This window comes from Vulpes lagopus, chromosome 9 (genome assembly GCF_018345385.1).
Source record: "Vulpes lagopus strain Blue_001 chromosome 9, ASM1834538v1, whole genome shotgun sequence".
NCBI classification, from domain to species: Eukaryota; Metazoa; Chordata; class Mammalia; order Carnivora; family Canidae; genus Vulpes; species Vulpes lagopus.
In genome coordinates, this window is record NC_054832.1 from 1,388,413 (window position 1) to 1,403,420 (window position 15,008).

Sequence of the window (15,008 nt, forward strand, 5' to 3'; positions counted from 1 at the left end):
GTGAAACCGTGTGCACACCAGTGTAATTGTGACCTGACTGGTTAATACGAAGAGAACATCATTGTTACAAACACACATACGGAACTTCATTTTCTTCTTTGGTTTCTTACTGGCTGGCGCTGCAAAGAATGGACACACCAAAAATTGCCAAATCTCTCCTTTTTTAAAGATTTTATATTATTCATGAGACACACACACACATACACACACACACACACACAGAGGCAGAGACACAGGCAGAGGAAGAAGCAGGCTCCATGCAGGGAGCCTGAAGTGGGACTCGATCCTGGGACTCCGGATTCTCGCCTTGGGCTGAAGGCGGCGCTAAACCACTGAGCCACCGGGGCTGCCCGCCAAATATTTTCTTGAAAGCAAACAATGTTGTGTGTATTTCTGATATTAGCAAAAATAGTGAAATAAATATGTTAGCACCCGTTTCTGTACATTAGTCTCAGTGCCGTATCCAGTGGGCAAGGACTGGATTTCTCATGGCTAACAGCCCTTGACAAGTGCAAAATGCCCCATAAGTAGGTGCTAACTGGTGGGATAAAAGTTGTGCATAGCCATGTGACATTTTGGCAGGCACTCTCCTTGCGGTCCAATAACTACTACATGCAAAAGCGACAGCCAGCCACTCTGGACCTCTCTTACTAGTAGGCGGGCAAATATTTCTGCAAGAAAGTGCAAAAACATCTACACACAGGGCGTGATGGCACAATGCAGGCGGGAGGCTGCGGCGCATGCCGTGTGCCCCTTGCTCCCCCAGGGCACCAGGACGGCGTGTGACACGGATCCTCCAGCCCCCAGCCCTGCCTCTAGCCCAGGTATTCAGGTTCTGGCCACGTCATGAGGCCGATGAGTCTGTTTCAGTCCTTCCCCTCCTAGAAACTATAAATCCGCACACACACGTAGAAAAGAATTGCCCGGCGTGGCTGGCACAAAGGGCAGGACATCTTCAACCTGGAAAACGGGTAGAATGACGGGCAAGGGCGCAGCGGGCACAGCAGCCCCCGGGGGTGGTGGGAGGGTGGGTCCCGATATCTGGGGGAGAGGACGCGAGGTGTAGGACCCGACGGGGCGAGAGGTTGCGTTGGGACCCCACGGATCGGGGACTTTGGAAGGCCATGGCCGAGGTGAAGGTGGAGCCACGGGTCCTGTGCAGCAGGAGCAGGAGAAGCCGAGGAAACCGAGCCCCGCGAGGCTGGGGATTCCCGTCCCGGGCGTCTTCGGGGGACCCCCAGGCCGGGCAGTGAACACGGCACACGGCCCTGGGAGTGCAGGGGGGCGTGCGCGGGGAAGCGGAAGAAGCCACAGCAGGGCAGGACCCTCGGAGGACGGTCCTACTTGGCGTCCGTCCCCGGATCGGCAGGATCGCTGGAACCAGGCGTGGCTCGGGGCCTAGATCCCCTTTAATGGCAGGGCGATTCCCCGCCGAGCAGCTCCCCCCACCCCAAGGTCCTTCGGTGGGGGTGGGTGGGGTGAGGGAGGGCACAGGAGGCGGGGCGGGCCCACCTGATCGGGCGGCGCCTCTGCCCTGGACGGGCCTCGAGGCCGGGCCGAGCTCAGCGCTCCCTGCCAGGGCCGCTGGAAGAGGGGCAGAGCCGTTCGCCCCGCTGCACAGAGCGACACACGCACACTCCCCGCGGGGAGCGGCCATCCCAGGCCTGCCGGCCACCGCGCGCCACCACGGAGCAGGGCCTCCGATAAAGCAGCGACTGTCGGGCGGCGGGAGAAGCCACCCCGTCCAGCCAGTGCCCGCGCAGCCCGTGCCACCTTGCCGGGTCCTCCCCGGGGCCCGTGAGCTGGGCGTCCTCGCGCGGTGAGGGCGATGAAGGGCCGGGCGCCCGTGGGGTCGGGGAGCCCCGCTCTTCTCCGTGGCTCCCCGTCCCCCTCGCCTGGGCCTGCCCGGGGCCGGGGGAAGACCACGCCGCGGGCAGCAGCCCTCCTCCAGGGCGACGGCGAGCCGAGGGCGCCAGGTCTCTTCCTCCTCCGGGACCTCCGCGTGGGGACAGATGCCGCCGAGGGGCCCCTGGGCGCGGGCAGGGCTGGTGCAGCCTGGGGGCGCCCCTCCTCCCGCTGCCCGGCTGGGCGCCCAGTGCCGGCTCTCTTGGGGGCCGGGGACGCCGAGCGGAGCGGCCCCCACCCAGCCGTGCCTCAGCCCCTTCCAGTCGGGGGTGTCCCCTGCGCCAGGCCGCCTGGGACAGGCTGCTCGCTGCTGCCAGCTAGGAGCCCCCAGCAGGCTCTCCGCCGTTCAAAGCTCCTTCCTGCCACGGGGTCAGGCCCGAGGGGCCGCTGTGACAGGGCGGGCGGTCACCGCACGCAGAGGCCCTCTCTCAAGGGAGTGTGTGGCTGTGCCTGGCTGAGGGCGCCCCAAGCCTGCTTCTAGAGGTTTCTTCGAGGTCACCCCGAGGCCAGCCAGACACTTCACCATCCTCCCTGCTTGGTGAGTCGTCTCCATGGCCCGTCGGCTCCGTGAGCTCCTGGGTGGCTGTTGTTCTAGTCAACTCAACCCTGACCCGCTCGTGCAGGCTCTCGGCGGGGGCTTCCGTCATAAGCCCAGAGCCCCGCAGGGCCAGGAGGAGCCCACGTGGACAGAGCACAAGTGGGGGTAGGGGTGGGGGTGGGGCGACTACCGGCCATGCACTGCAGGCACAGAGTATGGCCCTTGAGATGGCACCGAGCTGGACGGGGACCCGAGGTTAGCAGCTCCTCAGGGGGCAGAGGACACAGGGGCTAAGAGATTGGACAGCGAGGCAAGGCGGGGGGTGGGGTGTGCACATCCGAAGCCCCAGGGCCTAGCGTCGGGGTGACAGGGCCTCAAAGGCCCCCGGAGGGTGCTCGCTGCCAGGGAGGGTGCTGGCGGCACTGGGCACACACCAGGCCTGCCGCCAGGCATCCTCCCGCGGACCCTCTGTGCTAGGTGCCGGCTGTACCATGTGGCTCAGGAAGCAGGGCCCGAGGGGGCAAACGGGACTGGCCCGGGGTCAGGCAGTGGGGCTAGCGGCGTGGGGGCCCGACAGCGGGGCGACACCCTAGTGGATGGCCCGGAAGGTGAGCAGGGGGAGGGTGGAGGGCATCATTATGAAGCGGTAGACCATCTTGATGTCCTCATGGGTGAGGGTCTCCACCAGGAAGTTGTTGAGCACCTAGGACAGAGGCGCGGGTGTCCCCGGACAGCCTGTCACCCCAGGGTCCTGGCCCAGGCTGCATGGCCTGCCTGGCCCCCGGCGCGTGGGCCGGCTGCAGCCCAGGGGAAGCTAGTGGCTCCCAGCAGGCCGCCCTGCACGCCAGCCCCCACCCCAGGCCGGGCTCCCGCGCGTGGCGCCTCCCGGGGTCGCTCACGTGGTGCAGCAGCAGCAGCATCTCGGTCTCCGCCAGGCGCCGCCCCAGGCACTGGCGCACGCCAAAGCCGAAGGCCAGGCTGGGGGCCCTGGTGCCGGAGCCCCGGCCGTCCAGCCAGCGCTGGGGGTGATAGCGCTCGGGCCTCTCGAACACGGAGGGGTTTCGACCCAGGGAGTAGAGCTGCACCTTGACCAAGGTCTGCGGACGGGGGAGGGGCAGTGTCGGCGGCCCCAGCGGCCACAGATCAGCCGGGCTTGCCGTCAGCTGGAGGGGCTGTGGGGCCCCACTCACCCCCGCCGGGATGCGGTAGTTCTGCAGCACCACGTCCGAGCCCACCTGGCGGTCCACCGAGATACCCACGGGGTACAGCCTGTGGACAGGGGCACCCCACAGGGTCGTCCGCTGTGTCCACAGGGGCCCTGGCTTCCCTCCCGGGGCCCTCCTGGCACAAGGGCGCCTGCCCAGGGGAGCTCCCCGCCACCCTATCGGGTCACTTCTGGCTCCGGGAAGCCTGTGTCACGAGCAGCTCGTTCCTGGCACCTCCTGAGCTCAGATGAAGCTCCGCCACCCTGCGCAGCCCCGGGAGGAGGACACGGCCGAGCATGGCTCCCAGGGGGGCACCGAGGTGGCATCACGGAGCCAGAAGCGCCCCCAGCCCTTCGGGGAGAGGAAGAGGAGGTACCGCCAGGATGCATGGTGGGCAAAGCTGCTCCTTGGCCCCAGGATTGGAGCACCGCTCCCCAGACGGCGGGGCCGGGCAGTCGGGGGGGGGGGGGTTGGGGGGTTGGGGGGGGAGGGCAGGTCCGCCACACCCACCTCAGGGTCTCCTTGAGGGCGGCCCGCAGCAGGGGCAGCTCTGTGACTGCTGTCTGGGGATTCTCGGCGATGCCGGCCTGGGCCCCCCGGCTCTCCTGGCGCAGGGCGTGCTGCACGTCAGGGTTGCGAGCCAGCTCGAACAGAGTCATCCACAAGGGGTAGGCCGTCTGCAGGAGCCACGAGTGTGGGGCTCAGCCCTGGGCTGGGCCAAGTGCCTACTCCCGGACCACCCCCCAGGACGGCGGTCTGCCCCGGGCATGGGCCTCTCCCCCTCCACCCTGGGGAGGACGGATCCCAGGGATCTGACACCTCAAGATCTAAAGCCTGCCTCATCCCCCGCCCTCGCATCCCCACGGGAAGCTCCGTCTGAGTTCAGAGGAGATCCAGGCCTCCTCCAGCCACTTGAGGGCCTGCCTCTCACCCTCCTCGGGGGCTCCATCTGCTCAGGGGCTTGCGTGCGTGTGCTGGGGGGGAGGCTGCTCCTCGGCCCCAGGGCTGTGGCACGTCGGCACCCATGCGGTGATCTCCCCTGGGCACCGAGGGGCAGGTCAGCCCTGACCCCGTAGCCTCAACACCAACGGGCCGCCCCGGCCCTAAGTCTGGCTGGGCCTCGGGCTCCGCTCAGCTAGTTTCTCCCCCCGCAGGGTCAGTGCCTCTGCTCAGGAGCCGGGGTGCCGGTGCCAGGGCAGCACCTCGGGACGCGGGCCGAGGAAGACTGGGACTGCTCCCCCCACCGCCACCGCCACCCCCATCGCCCTGCTGGGTTGCCATCTGCTGGCTGTGCCACCAGCTGCAGCCCGGAGCTGCCCTTTCTGCCCTGAGCCTGTCCCCTGCAGGGCAAGTCCCAGGAGAGCCACATGTCCCTGTCCCGGGAGGGGCCCCTCATGCGCACACCGCCCTCCCCTTGGCCAGGCCCCAGACGTCTGCGTGAGGTGTGTGGCGCCGCAGGGCACTGGGGCCCCTGAGCTCCACATGGGGCGGGCTCGGCTCCCCAGCGGGGCGGCCCCCGCGCCCTCCCCTGCCCTCAGATCAGAGCCCTCTGTCGCCTCAGAATAGGGGCGAGCGGGGGCTGCTCTGCGCGGGGGGACGCGCCGCCTGGAACCGGGCGTCCGTGTCCTGGGGCAGGGCTGGTCCGGCCTGACCGTGTCCACGCTCCCGGCGGTGAGCTCGATGCAGTTGGCCCTGACGGCCTCCGGGCTCAGGTCCGCGCGCAGCAGCAGCTCCCCCACGATGCCGCTGTAGTGCTGCGGGCGGCCGAGGGCCAGCTCCTGGTAGATCCTCTGGATGGCTTCGTTGGCTGTGGGCCGGAGACGCAGGGGCCTGGGCCCGGGGCCGGGGGGCTCTCCGCCTCAGCCCTGCGCCACGGCCCGCCGCACCGCCTCGCCCGCCCGCTCGGGCCCAGCACAGCCCGGCCCGGCCTCCCCACCTGCTCCCGGGGGCCTCCAGGGTGCCCCGAGCACCCCGCTGGGGCCGCAGCCCTCCCGCAGCCCTCCCGCAGCCTCGGCGAGCTGGAACGGCAGCCCCGGGTCCCTGTGCCGCGGCACTGCCGGCGTCAGGTCCTCACCGTACTGGACGATGTAGTCCCAGGACTCAAAGTGCTCCTTCCACACCCTGGCGCTCGTCCAGCGCGACAGGCCCCGTGGCAGGTACAGGAGCTGGGCCGTGGACCTCAGCATGGCCTCCAGGGCCTGGAGAAAGTGCAGGCTGGCAGGACTCGGGCTGGGGCCCAGCAGGCCCAGCCGCTCCCCGAACAGGGCCAAACTGCTGGCTGTGGACAAGGCACGCTGCTGAGCGCAGGGCAGCTGCGGGCCCCGAGGGCAGCCGAGGGCCCCGGACGGTCCCAGCCGGGGCCCGGCCCGCCCCGGCGCCAGCCAGCCCGGCACCTGCACACCTTCTACGGTGTAGTACAAGATGCTGGGCCGGATGTCCAGGGTCAGACTCCCGCGGGCATTCTGCAGCACTCTCGCCCTCAGGGCCTGTGAGAAGTCCCTGGCCACCCCGTCCACCATGGGGATGTACTTCTGGACAGCCAGTGGCGACAGCACGTCCGGGTTCAGCTTCAGTCGGTTCAGGCGCCACTCGGGCCCGTTTCTGTAGAGCAGACACAGGAGCTGCAGGGGAGGCAGATCAGCGCCGGGCCGGGCCTGCACTGCCCCCCATCGTCCTGGTCTCCAAGGGGAAGGGGTGGGGCGGGGGGCTGCCTGCAGGGCCCGAGGGCCGGGCTTGCCCTCCCTTGGGCGCCAGGGAGAGCCCTTTCTCCCACGGAGGCCTTGACTGCCGCGCCCAGATACCCTCCATGCCCCCCAGTGCTCCCCTCGAGGCGAGGCCGAGCCCCGCATCATTATCCAGATACCAACAGCATTTTTTGCGGATCGAGAACAAATAACGCTAAAACATGTATGGAAGCCCGACTTGAAACATGACTTGAAAGCCAAAGCGACCTCGAGAACGAACCACAGAGCTGCAGGTCCCCCAGTCCCGGGTGTGAGGCTACACTACCGAGCGTAGTGACCGGTCCAGCCTGGTGCCGGCACAGAAGCAGGCGCACAGACCAAGGAGAGCTGAGCGGAAGCCCAGAGGAGGCCACGCCTGAGCGGTCCATGGATGTCTACGAAGGAGGCGGAATATCCGACGGGCAGAGGACAGTCTCTTCAACAGGCGGTGCCCGGACACCTGGACAGCGCCCGGCAGAAGAACGACACTGGCCGGCTTCCTACACCACACGCACAACTACCCTCGGAATGGACGAGAGAGCTCCGTGCGAGACCCGAAACCACAGACCTCCCAGAAGACAGCACGGCTGGGGCCGTGTCCGACGTGGGCCATCGAGGCATCTCTCTGGATGCGGTCCCCTCAGGCACGGGGAGGAAGAGCAAAATTAAACTATCAGAACTTCGCCCACGGGGAAGTGTTTGCCCAGCGAAGGACACCGTCAACAGAAGCAGGAGGGCAAGCTCCTGAGGGGGACAAGACTTTGGCAAAGGACACGTCCATGAGCTCAATATCCAAACACGTAAGGAACTCATGCAACCGCACCCCGAAAACACACGATCCCATGAAAAACGGCAGACGGCCCGGATGGACGTTTTCCCAAGGAGGACACAGCGATGGCCCACAGACACAGGCAGATGCTCCTCGTCACCCATCGGCAGGGAAACACAGATCTCAACTACAGTGAGGCAGCCCCTCACCCCCATCAGCACGGCCACCGCCCCAAACCGCAAGAAAGGACAGATGTTGGTGAGGCTGGGAGAAAGTGGGGCCCTCGGGCACTGCTGGTGGGAATGCAGCCTGGGCAGCCGCCCTGCAGGACGGTAGGGAGGGTCCTCAAAGAGCCAAGAGTGGGGGATCCCTGGAGCTCAGCAGTTTAGCGCCTGCCTTGGGCCCAGGGCGTGATCCTGGAGTCCCCGGTCAGGTCCCACATTGGCTCCTTGCGTGGAGCCTGCTTCTCCCTCTGCCTGTGTCTCTGCCTCTCTCTCCCTGTGTCTCTCATGAGTAAATATATAAAATCTTAAAAAAAAAAAAGTGAAACATCGTTCCACTACTGGCTGTTTCCCCAAGGAAAATGAAAACACACAGCGGAAAGGATACGTGCACGCTGGGGTTTCCTGCAGCCCTGTTTATGATGGGCAAGCTAGAGAGAGAGGCAGACATTTATATACGATGGAATATTACTCAGCCACGAAAATGAATGAGATCTTGCCATTTGCAACAACGTGATGGATCCAGAGGGTATGATGCTAAGTGCCAATAGTCAGAGAAAGACAGATTACCATAAGATTCCGGTCATATGTGGAATTTAAGAGGCAAAGCCAATGCATTAACAGAAAAGAGAGAAAGAAAGAAAAAAACAAAGAAAGAAAAAGAAAGAAAGAGAAAGAGAAAGAGACAGACAAAATTTCGAGTCTTAAGCAGAGAGAACACCCTGCTGGTTGGCAGAGGGGAGGGGGCCGGGGCGGGGAAAACCGGGCCGGGGACCCAGAGTACACTGGTCGTGATGAGCCCTGAGCAGCGTATGGCCGTGTGGAGTCCTTATGTTGTCTGCCTGAAACTAATGTAACCGCGTCATGGAAGTATGCTTCGATTAGGAAGAAGAGGAAGATGATGTGAAAGAAGAAGATGATTAAGAAGGAGAAAGAGGAGGAGAACAAGAAGAGGATGAGGAAGGAGGAGGAGAGGTTGAGGAAGCAGAAGTGGGTACCGAATGAGAAGAGGAGGAGGAGGAGGTGTCAGAGGAGGAGAGGAAGAGAAGCAGAAGGAGAAGAGGAAGAGGAGGAGAAGGAAAAGAAGAAGGAGGAGAAGGAGGAGGAAGAGGAGGAGGAGATGTGGAGGAGGAGGAGAAGAGGAAGAGAGGAAGGAGGACAGGGAGGAGGAAGAGGAGGAGGAGGAGGAAGAGAAGAAGGAGGAAGGAGGAGACGGAAAAGTAGGTGCAGGGGCATGCGGAGGAGCAGGAGTTGGGGCAGGAGGAGGAGAGGCAGAGGGGGAGGAGGAGGAGGTAAGATGAAGCAAAGGAGGAGGAGGAGGAGGAGGAGGAGGAGGAGGAGGAGGAGGAGGAGGAGAGCGCCTGGCCAAGTGGGTGCTGAGCAGTCATTAGAGCAGACGGTCTCCGGGGAAACCAGAGCCCCAGCCCCTCAGCACGTCCGGCTCCAGGGCGCTGTCCGTCGTCAGTCCGTCCGTCCGTCCGGCGGATGGCGGAGGGAGCTGCCCTCCCAGGCACACGCGAGCACAAGCAGCGTTTCCACGGCTGGCTGCCTGCACACGGAGACAAGGATCGCGCGCTCACGGGCGCCCAGAGAGATGCACACGCCACACGGGCCCCGGCAGACTCGCACGCTGACACAGACGACGTGCGTGAGCACACCCACAGTGCCCACCTGCACAGGCACACGACACACCTGGATGCCCCAATCTGGGCACACACGTGCAGACGACACGCTCTTAGGCATGCAGGCCGGTACCGAAGCGCACACGCGCGTGCGCACACACAAAGAGCAGAAGCGCAAACACGTGCCAACACGTGGAGACACCGCTCAAGCACGCACACCGCGGCATGAGCACGAGCCAAAGGCCGCCATCGTGGGCACACACACGCATTCACACGCCTACAACAGCACCGACCAGTGAGCATACTTGTGGGCCCACTCACACGCCCGGGCAGACACCCACCACACACACACGCACCCAAGGGTGCATACGCGGGCTCATAGCCTCCCAGGCCTCCCACCTAGGGTTTAGCTTCTGAACAAAGGCGCCTCCCTCTGCCGCCCGCCCTCCTCCCACCCCGGCCTCGCCCTCCTGAGCTCCCTGTGCTCAACCCCAGGGCCCACGGGGCAGGGGCCGAGGGCTGCCGACCCAGGGGGCCCCAAGGCCCCAGCACACACTCCCAGGGGCGCCTGGCCGTGCCTCCACTCTCCCAGGCCTGGGCCTCCTGACTGTAGGAAGGGAGAAGGCCACCCTGCCCGGGCAGGCCACCTCCAGAGGCCTGGGTGGAGTGGGTGCTCCCTCGTGGAAGCAGCCATCCTGCTGTGCAGACCCGTGGCCCTGCTGCCCCTCTCCAGCCCCGGGACACGCGGGCCTCCCCACCCCTCACTGGCCTGGGGCCGGGGTGCTCGCGGGCTGCCCGCTCCCTCCCACGCCGCCCCCCCACTCGCGCTCACAGCAGGAACACGCCGCATTTGTGCCCTCGATGCTGTCGGTAGGCCAGCCAGGGGTCCAGGGGCGGCCGCCAGGGCTGAGGGCTCTCCACTCGCTGCAGCCTCTCCACGTCCTCGGGCAGCATCACGTGCACCATGTGTGTCCCTCCCACGTCATACCTGAGGGACAGAGCTCAGAGCCCTGCTGGGGGGCCGGGGCCTCCCTGGGGCTCCCCGTGCAGAGCCACCGGCCTGGCTCCCGTTGGCCTCTCCGTCCTCCTGGGCCGTGCACGGGGCTCGAGCCCGGGCTCCTCCGCCGTCTAACCGGGGAAGCCTTTCCCGCTCGGCCGTCCGCCCTCGGCCGTCTGCCCTCTGCCCTCTGCCTCTCGGGTCACCGTCCGGGGAGCCCTGCAGCCTCACAAGAGCCCCGGCTGGTGTCCGGGGTCAAGGGCACGGAGCAGCCACTGCTCAGCCCCCAGGCGGCCGCGGGGGACGTGCAGCGCCTGCGCCCGCGGGGACCCAGGAGCCGGGAGGGACAGCCGGGCAGGGTGCTCCCAGCGAGGCGGGCCGGAGGGCTTTACCTGAAAATGGGCCCCAGCTCCTGGAAGGTGCGGTGCATCTCCAGGTGGAGGCTCTCAGAGCCCTGCTGCCTCCAGATCTGCAGCACCCGCATCCACTTGTTGCCGGGACAGCGGGGCACGGCTTCGAAGGGCAGCACCGCCCTGGGGGCCGGAGCGGCTCGGGTGCCCAGTGTGCGTGGCCTGCTCAGGGCCAGCCAGGGCCCGGCCCGCCACCCTCGCGCCTGTGCCCTGAAGGCCATTCCGATGCTCCCTCCGTCGCTGGTCAGCACAGTCCTTTTATCTCACCCGGAGGCCTGGAGCGGCGACTCAATCGCGTCATGGGAGAAGCTGTCCCTGGACGAGGCCAGGAAACCCGGCCCAGGGGTCAGGGCCGGCGGAGGAGGGGGGGGGGGAGGAGGGGGAGGAGGGGGAGGGGGGAGGCCAAAAGAGATGGATGGGCGCCTCACTCCCACTTGCGCAAGGCCTGCGGGCGGCCGGGCATCGAGAGCAGGTGCGGGGTGTGGCCCGGGGGCCCAGGTGGCTTGGCCGGGGTAGGGCCCTCGCCCCCTCCCGGGTGGGGGAAGGAGCAAGATGGATGGGTCCTTGTCTTTTCAAGAGATGACAGGGGCCTGGGCTACTTTCCTCTCCCTCTACGAGGACCAGGGCAGGAAGCAGCGGGAGCGCATCATCCCATGACCCACAGGCCTTCTTGGACTGCTCTCCCCCTGGTCTCAGGCTGGGTGCAGGAGACCCCGACACTAACCTTAAGCTGGCTCGGTCCCACCAGTGAGCGCTTTTGGTCCTGGGGCCGGAGCCGGGGCGTGGGGGCTGGGGGGGGTGGCAACGGGGGAAATCCAGAGAGCCAACTAGGGTGGCAGTGATGGGGCCGAGGCCCTATATGCCTGTCTGGCCTGCAGGCTCAGTTCAGGAGCAGCCAGTGGCCAGGACACGAGGGTCACTGATAGGATGCCCGGCAAGCCCCTCCTCGGCAGGGAAGCGGGGGGGGGGGGCACAGCTGGCGGGGCCCACGCGTGGCCCGCGGGCCTGGGCCTGTGCTCAGGGCCTACGCCCTCCTCTCTCATCTGCACGGGTGCTCTCGGGGCTGCAGGCTGTGAGCTCAGGCCAGGCGGGGAAGGATGGAGTCTATGATGGGGTGTGTGCTCGGGCTCCTGACCCTTGGAGGGTGGATCCACGGTTCGGGGTGCCAGGGCATCTCCCTGACACCTGGTGGCATTGCCACCAGGTGGCTATCGCTGTCACGGTTCCCATTTTCAGAGAGGGGACAGAGGTCTGGCCACTGCCACTTCCCACAGGCCCCGGTTCCTCGCAACCCCCGGACCCCCGCGTCAGCCGCTGCTCCTCCCCTGCCCTGGCTCCTCTGCCCTCCCCTGCTGTGCCTGCAGCCCAGACCCTCATTTGGGGAGCGGGCGATGGGGGCAGCCGCCCCAGCTCGGGCTGGAGGCAGGCCGGAGGGCGCGTGAGGGTTTTAGCAGGGACGGTGGGATCTGAGTCTGTTTTCCATTGGCCTCAAGGCAGCGGCTCCCTGCCCCTGCCCCTCCCTGAGGGAGTCCCCGGGTGGGGCGGGCGAGGAGTCAGAAGTGCCAAGGCCCCGGCAGCAAGCCGAGGCGAGCTGTGCCTCACCCCGGAGGGTGCACGGGCATGTGTCCTCGGGCGACAGAGGCAGGCGGGAGCCACACCGGCCCGGGCCCAGGCCATGGGGGACACTCCCGCTGCCCGACCTGCCCTGTGACCGCCCCCGTCCCGGGGCGCTTGTAGCCTCCTCGGGGCTGTTCTCCGCCCTGGGCCAGCTTTCCTGTCCCCACACGGTCTGCCTCCAGGGATGCGGGCTCCCCGGGGGAACCACGGAGCGGCTCCCACTCGGAGATGCCGGCAGAGGACGCCGCCTGGCTGGTGTGCACGCAGGCGGCTGTCGGGGCCGCTGTTCCCTGTGACCCCACCGGCCTGGCAGGCCCTCCCTGGAGGCCTCCTCTGGGGAAGGCAGGCCTTGGGGGGTGTCCTCTGAGCCAGGGCTGGGGGTGGGGGTGGGAGGAAGGGGCCTCCCGGGCGAGGCCCGACTGGCCCGAGAGGGACATCGACAGCCCAGGCCCTCCCGGGGCCAGGTGAGGCCACGCAAGCTGCGGAGGTAGGACGAATGCTCGGGGGCGACCCTGTGAGCCCACACACCGGTGCCGCTTGCCGGGTCAGGTCCAGGTCCGTTGTATGGAATTCCCTATGTTCTGTCTCCCGGAGTCCGGGTGAGGGAGCTGAGTGGGAGCAGCCGTGGGGGTGCAGCCCCCATCAGAGAAGGGCTGTCCCCGGGATGATGGCCCGACCCCATGCCGGGGACTCCTTCCCTCCTGGGGCTCTCAAGCTCACATCATCCTGTCTTCCTGGCCCTGGGCCCTCCCAAGGAAGCCCAGAAGCATGCGAGCACTACCCTTCACAGGGGACGCTCGGGTCCCCTCCTCCAGCACCGACGCCCTCAAAGGCCAAGAGGAGGAAAGGGGCAGCAATCAAGAGTGACAAGGCTGGTGTTCCAAGACACACACTCACAGCAGGATCACTGTCAGAGGGTTTGGACTCGCCCCAAGGCAGGCTGTGGGCCCCGCCCCCCGTCCTAAGGCCCCTCAGAGGCAGACAGTGAGTCAGTGGGCGGAAAACAAGTTTAATGCCACAGGTTCCAAGCATGAGCAGCGAGTCCACGTCATCTGTGCCACCTGCAGAAGGCGGGCCCGAGCCATGCTCTGTGGGTCACGGCAACCTGAGGCCCGCGAGCCCCGGGGACAGCATGAGGAGGGGCACCAGCCAGACACTGCTGCTCCTCACGTCGCTCGCTCTCCCGCTTTCTCTGTAATAATTTGCTTCGGTCTCATTGAGCTCTGGAGAGTCGGTATTACACAAGGCCCTCACGCAGCACCTCACGTAGAGGAACGGTGTCGGCTTCAGAAGTATGAACGACCTTTCATTGGCCCGATTCGATGAACTCATTGGGCAATGCAGGACACACTGCTTCGACACGTAGTAGTATCGGGCAAACATTCCTAACAACAACAAAGAGAGAAACGAATGCCGTGAGCCGAGAGCAGGTCCCCCAGAGCACCTCCTGCCTGTACCCACCCAGCCCTGACCCACTTCGGGGGCCCCGCTCAGAGGCTCCTGGTTAAAGAGGCCCCTCCATCCAGGGGGGCGTCTGGAGCCCCCGCCCAGGCGGGGCGGCTCAGGCCATGGATCAGAGTCCTTCCGGGGGCGGGGGAGGCTTGGCTGCAGAGTGGCCTCGAGAGGCGCCCCCACCGGCCTGTCCACGCCCACCGGGAGCCTGGGCCTGGGCTCTCCTTTTGGGAACTCTCCGGCTCCTGGGCCTCAGCTTCTCACTACCAGGTGCACAGGCCTCCGAAACCCCGGGCGCACGTGCGAGCTCGGACTCTGGCCGTCGTCGCCACTGGCCGGGGCTCAGCGCTGGCCTCTGGACGAGCCGCCACCCGGGGCCCGGGAGCCAGCGCTGTCGCCGTGCACCTGCAGGGGCAGCAGGGTCGGCACTGGCCGCGGGGCCCTCTTCTGGCTTCTCCTCATCGGCAGTTCCTCGTGCTCATCGCGTCCCCCCAGGAGCCTGTGAGGTCTGCGCGGGGCTGGCGCGAGTCCTCAGCCTCCACTCAGCACCCCTCACGTTTCGGGGCATGTGCGCGGGCCCCCCGGAGCGGCTGCCAGGTTGCCTCTGATCTGGGGAGCCCTGACCTGGCCCCGCCCTGGGGTGCCGGCCTCCAGACGCCTCTTTGGGGGGAAGGGCTTCGTGTGGCCAGAGGCTCCTGGGGGATTCACACGCGACGGAGCGATGGTCTCCACACATCTTCCCGCACACGCGTTCCTTCCAGAACATACGGCAGCCCACGGCCCTACTCGGTGGCTGTCGCGTAAAAGCTACTCTCCAAGGGACAGGGGACATCGTTAACACGTCGTTCATTCAAAAATGAGTACAGGTCAGGCCGCCTGGCGGCTCAGACGGTTGAGCGTCTGACGCTGTTTAGACTCAGCTCCTGATCTCGGCGTCGAGAGGTCGGGCCCCGTGTGGGGCTCCAGGCTCAGCAGAGTCGGCTTGGGGCTCTCTCCCTGCGCCCCTGCCCAGGTGCACGCGCCGCCTGAGCTTTCTCTCCCTCCCCTTTCCCTCTCCCCCTCCCTCTCCCTCTCCCGGGTACTTAAGTAAACGCTCAGCAAAATAAAAATGGACACAAATCCACCCACTATTTCCTCTTGTCCCGCTCCTGGGGGTCGGCCCCGGGGTGGCACTGGTCCTGCGCAAGCTGGTCTCCTCGGCACCTGCTTCCTTCCAGTCCTGTCACAGGATCTTGCTCTCCAATTTTTTTTTTCACTCCAATTTTTTTTAAACGGGACTTTTGATTAGTTATTCCTTGAGGAGAAAAACATGACACACCCTAGTTCCTGCAGGTTATTACTGATCTTCCAGCGAACCCCAAAATGAACTGAGATACTCACTCATGGCAATAGAGGCACAAAAGTGTGTACCCGCCGGACATTCTGTTGGATTCCGGCATTTGAAACTATGCTCCTTCTCGCAAACGTGACACCTCAGCAGGCCTGAAAGGGGAAATGAACATGAAGTGGAACGTTCCAGTCTCCAGTCCTACGAGGCGAACGCCCACCA

At 65.8% G+C, this 15,008-nt stretch overlaps 1 protein-coding gene across 2 annotated transcripts; it reads right to left on the minus strand.

Annotated features, from left to right (window-relative positions):
* Positions 1-3,032: 3,032 nt before the first annotated feature.
* LOC121499022 (cytochrome P450 11B1, mitochondrial-like) lies at positions 3,033-10,611 on the minus strand. 2 transcript variants are annotated; one of them, XM_041769481.1, is made up of 9 exons: positions 10,373-10,611; positions 9,816-9,971; positions 6,050-6,249; positions 5,723-5,926; positions 5,301-5,455; positions 4,159-4,325; positions 3,634-3,712; positions 3,343-3,540; positions 3,033-3,146 (listed from the first exon to the last, which is right to left on the minus strand). In XM_041769481.1, the coding sequence occupies exons 1-9, from the start codon at positions 10,609-10,611 to the stop codon at positions 3,033-3,035; spliced, it is 1,512 nt and encodes a 503-aa protein (XP_041625415.1). The 2 variants fall into 2 exon arrangements, with proteins under 2 accessions (XP_041625415.1, XP_041625416.1); XM_041769482.1 differs by lacking the exon at positions 3,343-3,540.
* Between the last annotated feature and the right edge of the window lie 4,397 nt (positions 10,612-15,008).